This window comes from Ostrea edulis, chromosome 3 (genome assembly GCF_947568905.1).
Source record: "Ostrea edulis chromosome 3, xbOstEdul1.1, whole genome shotgun sequence".
NCBI lineage: Eukaryota > Metazoa > Mollusca > Bivalvia > Ostreida > Ostreidae > Ostrea > Ostrea edulis.
This window is the reverse complement of record NC_079166.1, coordinates 38,371,307-38,381,232: the sequence shown is the minus strand read 5'-3', so window position 1 is coordinate 38,381,232 and position 9,926 is coordinate 38,371,307. Positions and strand designations below refer to the sequence as shown.

At 34.5% G+C, this 9,926-nt stretch overlaps 1 protein-coding gene across 2 annotated transcripts in view; it reads right to left on the bottom strand.

Moving 5' to 3' along the window:
* Nucleotides 1-4,451: 4,451 nt before the first annotated feature.
* Nucleotides 4,452-9,926, bottom strand: part of LOC125674286 (protein O-mannosyl-transferase TMTC2-like) — a 32,448-nt gene continuing 26,973 nt past the window's right edge. For both annotated transcript variants that reach the window (XM_048911414.2, XM_056160642.1), the window contains 5 exons: nucleotides 8,553-8,674; nucleotides 7,947-8,028; nucleotides 7,474-7,588; nucleotides 7,143-7,206; nucleotides 4,452-7,044 (listed from right to left, as the gene is read on the bottom strand). In XM_048911414.2, the coding sequence (XP_048767371.1) occupies nucleotides 6,859-7,044; nucleotides 7,143-7,206; nucleotides 7,474-7,588; nucleotides 7,947-8,028; nucleotides 8,553-8,674 (569 nt within the window). In that variant the 3' untranslated portion in view covers nucleotides 4,452-6,858. The remainder of the gene's footprint in view (nucleotides 7,045-7,142; nucleotides 7,207-7,473; nucleotides 7,589-7,946; nucleotides 8,029-8,552; nucleotides 8,675-9,926) is intronic.

Genomic DNA, 9,926 nt, shown 5'->3' with positions numbered 1-9,926 from the left:
ATCAAAACGCTTTCTTTAATCTTGGAGATCTCCACACATCAGGGTATTTCATTGAACGTGTATGTCAACGGCAAATTAAAAACACAACTTTATCAACTGAATATGGTGTTTATGTCTCTCAACTGATTCGATGTGCGAAAGAATGTTCTGCGTATGACCAATCTATAAATCAAGGTAGGCTACTGAGAAATAAGGTGTTGTCACAGAAGTTTCAACAGTATACAGTTATAATATATCATTGTGCGATTCGCTAATATTCCAGTTCCCCGAGAGCTAGCCTATTTTCCGAGGCGAAACTGAGGGAAATATGCTTGTTCAACGGAAATTGAAATCTTGCTAACTCCCTAAATGATATGTTTTAACCGTTTTATTATACCGATACAAACATTAAATCCGGAATGAAACTTAATGCATGTACAATATTTAAAACCTGGATCCACGGGTCTTATTCGATGATTGTTGCTGTTTGTTACCGTAAACTGGTTCTTATATGGGGAATAATTAACTCGTGATGCAATTCCATTTTATATGAATATTCATGATTCCAATCGAAACTTATCAAATTTTCCTTAAGATAAAATGAAGCTGCTAACCTAAGTGCTCCGAATAGGTATGTATCAGTTCATCGAACAGCATACTGATTTTTTGCAGGGAATCGGTCATTTTACGGTGATTTACAGAGAATCGGCAAAATGCGTCGTTTTGCATTTATATAGTGAAACATCCGTAGAGGAATAATAATTCTATGGTCGCTATAATGATCCGATTTGCAAATACAACCTATCATTGGGTCAAATATGTCTGACGTGCTTCATAACAATTATTAGGCCGTTCTTTGCATACTGATTTTGACTACGGATTACTCCGTTTACCTGATCAAGATATAGACTCACGGCGAGTGTGACCGGTTAAGAGGAAATGCTTACTCCTCCTAAGCACCGAATCCCACCTCTAGTATGTCCAGGGGTCTGTATTTATGGAGCACCAAATTAACATAAACTCAAATAATTGAAGATATCTTCAATTATTTGAAGATATCATCAATTCAATTATTGCTCTCTTTAATTGAATTAATGCGCGCATTAAATCAATTATTGCTCTTATCAAATGAATCGATGCGTGCTTCAATTCAATTATTGCTCTCATCAATTGAATTATTGCTCTTATCAATTGAATTAATGAGAGCAATAATAGATTTGATGTGCGCATTAATTCAATCATTGCTCTCTTCAATTCATTTGATGAGAGCATCAATTTAGTAGAAATATTGCTCGCAATAATTAATTTAGAGCTCGGTATAAATAATTTGATGATCTCTTTAATTCAATTGAAGATATCTTTAAATCATTTACATTGCTTTTGTATAAGGAATTAATGCGCGCATCAATTCTTTTAAAGTGAGCAACAATTCAATTAAAGATATCATTAATTCAATTGTGGATATGTTGAATTGAAGATATTTTTAATTATATAGTTGCTCTCTCTAAAAGAATTATTGCTCTCTTCAAATGAATTAAAGATATCATTAATTCAATTGAAGAGAGCAATAATTGAATTAATGCGCGCATTAAATGAATTATTGCTCTCATCAATTAATTTAATGCGCGCATTAAATCAATTATTTTTCTCTTCAATTGAATTGTAGCGCGCATCAATCCAATTGTTGATATCATTAATTCATTTAAAGAGATCATTAATTCAATTAAAGCGCGCATCAATTCAGCTGAAGAATTAATGCTATCATCAACTCAATTAATGCGCGCAATAATTCAGAATTGAAGATACCATTAATTATTTGAAGAGATCTTTAATTAAATTGTTGCGCGCATCAAATGAATTGATGATATTTTCTGTTAATTTGGCGCTCCATATATATTTGCCCTGCTTTTAATTTTGTATTACGTAAACAATGGTCATATAATTCATATAAAAATACATAATCTAGGTCACCTAAAGGTATTGCAGTCTCTATCTCATTCAGTTTTGAGGGGGGGGGGGGGGGGCAAACAAATGTGTGACCAATGCTAATATTGCAATCATACAAGAATAGAAATCTCTTGTTTATACGAAAGCGGTAAAACCGTTACTTTTTGCCACACGTATACACCCATGCATAGCTCTACGAAATATCAAAGTATACAATACCATTACAAGGTAACCAAAGGTAGCATGATTCATGGTTAAAAATATATCATGAAAACTTGTTTTTGAAAAAAAGGACGATTTGTCGTTTTTGTTCAATCCATCTTTGCTAGCTAAGTATCAAGATTTGCAAACCTAAACTGTCTCTCTTCACTCAGTAAATCTTAAGGTTCCACCTACATTACGTAAGTCAAACTAACGTGATTCTTATACCAATAATATGTAGTCAGGAAGCACTCTGGTCAACCACATGGCTCTTATCTGATGGTAATGCATTTAGTTAGGAAACAATGCCGTTATTCTCAAGAAATAGAACAATACTCCTTTTCATTAAACACTAATGGAGACGTATACGCCGTGCAGACATGATATTTTATACTTAAAAGCACGAGTGTATTGAAATAAATGAAAGTAACTATTGTAATATTCAGGGCATGTGGACCATGGGTATAGGCATGGATGGCTCAGTGGTTAGAGCACCTGACTAGTAATGCAGGGATCTTGGGTTCGATTCCTGGTCCAAACCAAACAGTTCTCCTTTCCTATACCACATTTTGGTGCTGATGACTACCCCTGGCTTTGCAGGCTATCCCGCCAGGAGCTCATAGAATCTGGGTTGTGTCTTCGAGGGCAAAGACAATTTAAGGAGGCAGGAGCCTAGTACATGTATTTAGGGCTAAATAGCTCAGTGGCCAGAGCGCCTGACTAGTAATGGAGGAGCCCCAGGTTTGAATCCCGGTTCAGCCCCAAATTTCCTCTTTTCCTATACCACACTATTTTCTACCGTTATTTTTGTTTTAGGTGCATCTGTGTTAGACATATGTTAGGTACATGTATCATATCAAACTGGGCTAACACGATGAAATGTAGAAGAAATCAAGCCATTTTAACATATAAGTTAAACCCATATGTACTTAGAAACATACTGTTTTCATATATTTATGAAATATCACAGCTGTGGTAAGTTAGCCTCCTGGTCGTGTGCATGCTTTCTTGCGACTTCCATTCGTTACTGAGGTATGGTGAATTATTTTCAGTTCAGAACTCGAGGTTACAGTGCCGATTAATAAAGTTCTTAGCATTACAAATCTTGTATAATATAACGTTTACAAAGTCAACATAATACAAAGTATGGGCGTTTTGAAGCCTTATAAGATCTGTAGATAGATCGACTTCCAACTGTTGTAAAGATTGAAATTGTATACGGGGGTCTAGATGATCATATCTGATATATATATGCAAGCTAGATAAATTCCAGTGAATTTTCATTCGGCACGTGAATTTCTCTCTGCAGGTGCATGTCGCATGTATGAAGCGCCAAATTAACATACATGTATTCATCTACTTAAAATATCATTACAGGCCGAGCTAGAGCCAGTCTCTTCTAATACGGGGTTTCAACCAGTTACCAATGCATGCGTTTTTGCGGGATGAACGTAAAATAAAATTAATGTATTTTTTCGTGATTTTCCCCCCAAATTGATTTAATCGTGGGTATGTTAAGGCAGGTCATATTCCATTTGTGCATGTAAATTACAGTCTTGTGCATATAAATTACAGTCTTTACATCTTTAATTTTTCCTTACAAAGGGAGGTAGCTAATTATAACCTTTTAGAACTATTTAGGGTGTTTACAATGAGAACATATAATATATCGTACCATAACATGACAAATGTGCGCTTTGTATGACGTATGTACACAACTGTTATAAATAGATCGCGAATGTACCTCAATAGAAAACACTACCCCATTTATCTATCTGGTGATACCAACGGTAAAACACCCAAAGTTTATCAAAAGTGCTGCTAGAATCCCACTACTTTCAATCATAATACCAGTCAAATTGTTGAGTCCCAGTGACATTTACCTACCTTTAATATTAAACCACCGCTTTCATAAGGGCAAGAAAATAAATTGGCGCCTGTATTGCACAGAATACACAATCATCTCTCTCTCTCTCTCTTCTGTGGCTTTATTTGGTGGTATCTTTTTCAGTAAGGAAAGATGAACTTGTTAGATTTCTCCACCACACATGCACTAGCGGATCTAATGGGATAGTGGGAAATTCTACCTTATAACTGTTAATTTGCGGCAGTGTAGGGCTGCAACTGTCCTATTTGAACGGATAACTCCCTTTCCAAATTTCTGGATCCACTCCTGATGTGATTAATACGTCTATTGCACTGTGTTTTTTGCATTTTATTTTTTCCTCATTGCATACTATTTCACAAACACACACCAAAAAAAAAAAAAAAAAAAAAATTCCGTCAGACTAAAAAGACCTATATTGTTTAAAACAAAGCAACAATTTGTCGTTTTTATTGCATCTTTAATAACACATATTACAAAGCATCAACAAATTCAAAAAATATACTAACAGAAAAATATGAGTAGTTCTCTAAAAAGACAAATAGTAACAAATGGAGTAATTCCTCTACAGAGACCGTTTCTTCACAGTCCTCAATGTACCCCCGTACACCGCCAGGGAATGTCCCATACATCACAGTGTTAACAGCCTCACTTTCAATATCAAAGATCTGCAGATTCCATGAATTCAATCAAGTCATTGGTCAAAATAAAAGCAGCTCATTCCATTTTACACATTTTCATCTATCAGTCAGCTTTACATTATATAAGTCACTAATCTAAGTCAATAGTAACATTCTTCATACATACATGTACCATGATCATTCGTTACCATAACAACTACAGCAGACAATAAACATTGAATAAGTCCATCCCTATCTCACAAATAAAGAGATCTTGATCAAGGTTTCTGACTTGTAAAAATTAGGAATTATAACTTTGTACAACATATACATACATGAAGTACTATGATATTTTGCAGGCGGAAAAAAAGCTTGCAAACTTTTTACACACACTGTTGTACAGTTGGCATCAGTGACTATCAAATATGGACAAAAACATGTAACCTTACACCGCGGACCATACATTCACTTAAATACAGGAACATGCACATGCTTTTGAAGCAATGGAACAGTCCAGCGTCTCCTTGCTGGTCCATCTGAAACCTATTATATAGGACTAGAACCTTACACGAAATGTAATGGAGTTACACCCCCCCCCCCCACCTTTTTAAGCACTGAGAATAAGCGACGATGAACTTATTGGCATCAATTGATTCTCAATCCATTCACAGGCACTTCTGGTCTTACACCACCTTAAGTGCTGAATGTGTTACTAAGCAAACCTGTTGCACCATCAATGGTCATTTCACTTGCTATGTTTTGATTACTTTACATGGTGTATTTCTTTTTGTTTGTGAAGGACTGTAAAGCCACTGGTAAAATAATGAGTGATACACCTTGTTGTTGTTGCCAGAGTAAAGCCATGCTTCATGTAAATACCAGAATAGTGCTATTCAATGCTTTCAGTATTTTATCTTTATATTATCTCCTTTGGTAATTTTCCATAAAATGTCACTTTAATTCTCTGTAAATATAAAGTTATTAAGTTATTATGAAAGTATTGCAGTCAAGCATGAAGGTAATCTGAAAGTAGAAATTGCGGGTATTGCATTTGATTGCTGTGGATTATCAAGCAAGATTAACATGATTTTGCTCTTTCAGCAAATATCTCACAATAATTTGCATACATGAAAAAAAAAACAGGGAGACAAAATTTCTCCACAACACAGGACTTGAAGCATGACCATAAAAACCAGTCTGAGTATCACAATTTTGTTCATGACTGTATAAATAAAATAGCATGACTTCAACAGTTTGTTTATAAAAAATCTGAATGAAATTTCAGTAATTTCCTGTGGTTTAACTTAAACAGAGCTATATGTATTATGAATTGGGATGTGTAGAAAATTTTTAATGATTTATTAAGTGAAAACCCCCCAATAATTTAACTTTTGACTTTTACAATGTTCTCTAAAATGATACTTCAGTAACAATGCTCAAAATTCTCTCTAACATTAAACAGAGTTATTGCATATCAAATTAAAAGACATTGATCTGTGCTTTGAAAGGCACTATTGCAAATAAAGAAACAATCAAAATAAAGAGGGAAAATATGTCAACAATATTAATTAATGTAAAAAACACCAAAACTTACACCTCAGTAATTTTTGTTTGCTTATCATACAAAACACATTGCATAAACATTGATGACACTTTGTTACTGAACTTCAAAAATCCACTTTCACAAAGCATAATGAACTATAATCTAAGAATAAAAACTACAAAATGACAATAAATCAATGCAAGAAACATTAATATTTTCAGTGAACGAAAGATTTTCGATTTCGTTTCAGCTACTGTACACTGCATGTGTACTTATAATATTCGTATATATGATTTAATGTTTGTTGATCTGTTATTTTGTGATCAATGCCAAAATATAGAGTTCTATCAAAGCATCCATAACACAACACTTAATGTACTAATGCATGACTGCGCCCAAAAAACTCTGTGACTTGCATTATTGCACTACAAGTTTTGAACTTGGTAAAACAAGCACACATACAGTATCTCACAACTGCGAGTCTATATATATATATATTATTCTCGTTTATCTTGTGTGTTTTATACATCCCGCAACAGCAAGAACGTATTTTTTCGCAATCAGTGAAAGCAAGTCAGCTCTGTCTGATGCGTCTGGTTTTTTCTTGCCTGAAGAAAGTGTTCAACTTACAATATGATTGACTTAGCTTTTCCTAATATTGCTCTAGTTCAATAACCTTGGCCTCATCTTTTGCCGTTTTGTCTCTGGCGGCCATTATTCTGCATCAGATTGCGCAGTTTGATTAGATTCTGCTGTGTCGTGACATCATCAGGCTTAAGCTTTAGAGCATCCTGGTAGCTTTGTTCTGCCTTTTCCAGTTTTCCATTGAGATGGTACATTGCTCCTAAGTTCATGTGAGCAGTAGCCACCTGACAAAGGGAAGACAATTATCATAGAAAAAAAAAATATTCTGAGCAAGAGTTATCTTTCTTAGTATTACAATGATAATTTCTTTCTGAGCACTTACATTGGGCTTGAGCTGTACTGCTTTTTCATAGAGTTTTTCCGATGCCTCATTATCACCATCTTGTCTGCGTAAACGGAAATAGATCATGATTGGCAAAAACATGAGAACTGCTAACTAGAGAGTTTATTTAGAAGTCAACTCCTGGCAGCAAAAAAGGTGAACCACCGGTCATAACACAAATTTGCTATGAAATGCTCTTTATATAACAATCCAATATCATGAATCAAATTATTATGTGCGCAATGAAAAAATGTTCCTATAAATTCAAACATAACCCTAACAACTTCCCAAATGGATGCTTTACGACCAATTTGACTGATGTTTAGCTCACCTTAGAATGTTGGCAGCATTGAATACAAGTTCAAAATCATTAGGAGACTTGAAGATCGCCTGCCTGTACATGGCTGAGGACTCCTTCAATCTACCGGTCTCTCCCAGGAACTGGGCTGTAATAAGGACCAAACATCTTCTACTGCTCATTTATTTTGATAAAAAAGCCACTGTAATTATCAGCCTTGATATAATAATAGACTTCCGATTTCATATTAATAATGACTCTGATTTATAATTCCTTGCTAGCCCCTCAAAGCTACATCTGTTAATTTAATGATTCAAACATAGATTTTCAATCAGTACCGTAATGATAATTCTACATTCATGTATAATATGTTAATTTACTCAATCAAACACAGATCTCAATCCGTGATTTATAAATTCTTTTTTCTATCAATGTCTGTGCTATACTAGCCCCTAAAATCTACATATATGTTAATTACTGAATCAAACTCAGATCTCGATCAGTACCGTAATGATGATCCACCATTGTATCATCGGGATCAAGCTGTTTGGCTTTCTTGAACCATTCTTCCGCCTCCTTAATCCGGTTCTATTAAATACAGTAAGGATTGCGAGTTATTTCCTTGCTTAACACAAGAACAAGAAAACATTATATAGGTATAATTTCCTTGTATTCACTTAAATGTGCTGGCAGTATCAAACCCATGCTTCATAAAAGCATTAATGTGACATACAAGTTAACTTTCAATTTCACTTGAAGCCTAACCTTAACTCTTTTAACTGTTAGTAAATTCAATCATTTAAAATTATTGGACCCTGAATATCATTTTAAATATTGAGTTAGTGGAAATGTTTATAACATACAATATGAAATGAAAAGGATGCATTTAAGTTTTTAATTTTCAAATCATGACATTTCAGTTTGTTAACTATAATTAAGTTGGGAGCCCTGCAGGGTAAAACTATTAAAGACAGTCATTTACAATAAGTCATAATCTGTCACATCAGACAAAACCTGAACTGTACATGCAGTACAAAATAAAAATTAGTTTCCTAAGGATAATAGCACATTCTGGTGTGGGACACACAAACACCAGTGCCCGGTTTCAGCACCTTTTTATGCAGCAGTTTAGCCATGGTCAGATGGGCAGGCACATGGTCAGCTTTGGCTTTCAGGGCTTCTTTGTACCATCTCTCAGCCTCCTCTGTCTGCCCCACCTTCATGTACACCTCACCTTAAAAATAAAATCAATCAGTCAATCGGGATCCAGCTGTCGCCATTACAGGCCAGACAAATGGCTGATCAGAGTTTTCATGCAAGAAGGGTTGACATCAGAGACACTCTGGTACCCAATCAAGTGTTTGTTACATTAGATAATTACCCTTGTTTGAACTTACAATGCATCGACAATGCATTGTTCACTTTGTTCTTGCAAGCGTCATGTGGAGAATTCAATATTTGTAGTCATTAAAGTCAATTATAAAGTCCAATTTGTTCACTGCTTTGAGATATTAAACTTCAATATCAATATAATAAAATATTGCTAATTCCCTCGTACATGCACAAACCCAGGCATCAGAACGCATTAAAACATTCTTTTTGTGAGACGCCAAAGCTCTTAATTACACTTAGTGTTTTCAATTTCTACATATCAGAAATCACAGGACACCCAAATGTATGGATACTGTGAATTTTTCCGACACGTTTTTATGAATCATATTTAATTTTGATAAGTTTATTGCAGGTACATAAATCATTATTTATTTTTTCTTTTTGAAGTGCAATTTTTTTTCAGGTGGAAATGGGCAGCGATTTGCTGGCAAAAGGTACAAACTGCTCAATAAAACATTATAATAGCATGTAATCTATGTGCAAAAGACGTACCATCAAAGAGGGGAGTGTTTGCTAATTGCCAACAAATATTGTGTCATAAAAGATTTCATGCACATCGCCTGCACTTGAAGTTGTTCAATCAGGTATATAAAATTAAAATTAAATGCATATTTCTAACAGTGGGCTTGGGTCTCAATTTGAATTTTATTTTAAAAACATTACATTATCATGAACATATAATTTTCTCCATACATGGATGCTTGCATTTGAAAGACATAAATTAAAATAAATTGCTTATAAAGCAAGAAAAAATGCATTATTTCATGAATAGAATAACTATATAAAAAAGTCCTTTTTGCAGTTTATATAACCCATACCTGTAAGGTATACCTGTATATATACATTGTATTCTGTTCATAACAACAAAGATTTAAAATACTGAACACTTGAATTTTAAATGACAAAGTAATGAGAAATTAATGCACAATTTTTATTCATTGGCAGGGACAGGGGAGAATTTGATTGGCATCCACCGGATCATAAATCACTGACCTTGTCCACTTCATGCAAAGAGTGGCATAAAAACCAAATAAAGACTACCATCCGATCCCAAAACCCCTCAACACCCCAGAATTACCCACATCTGACTAGGG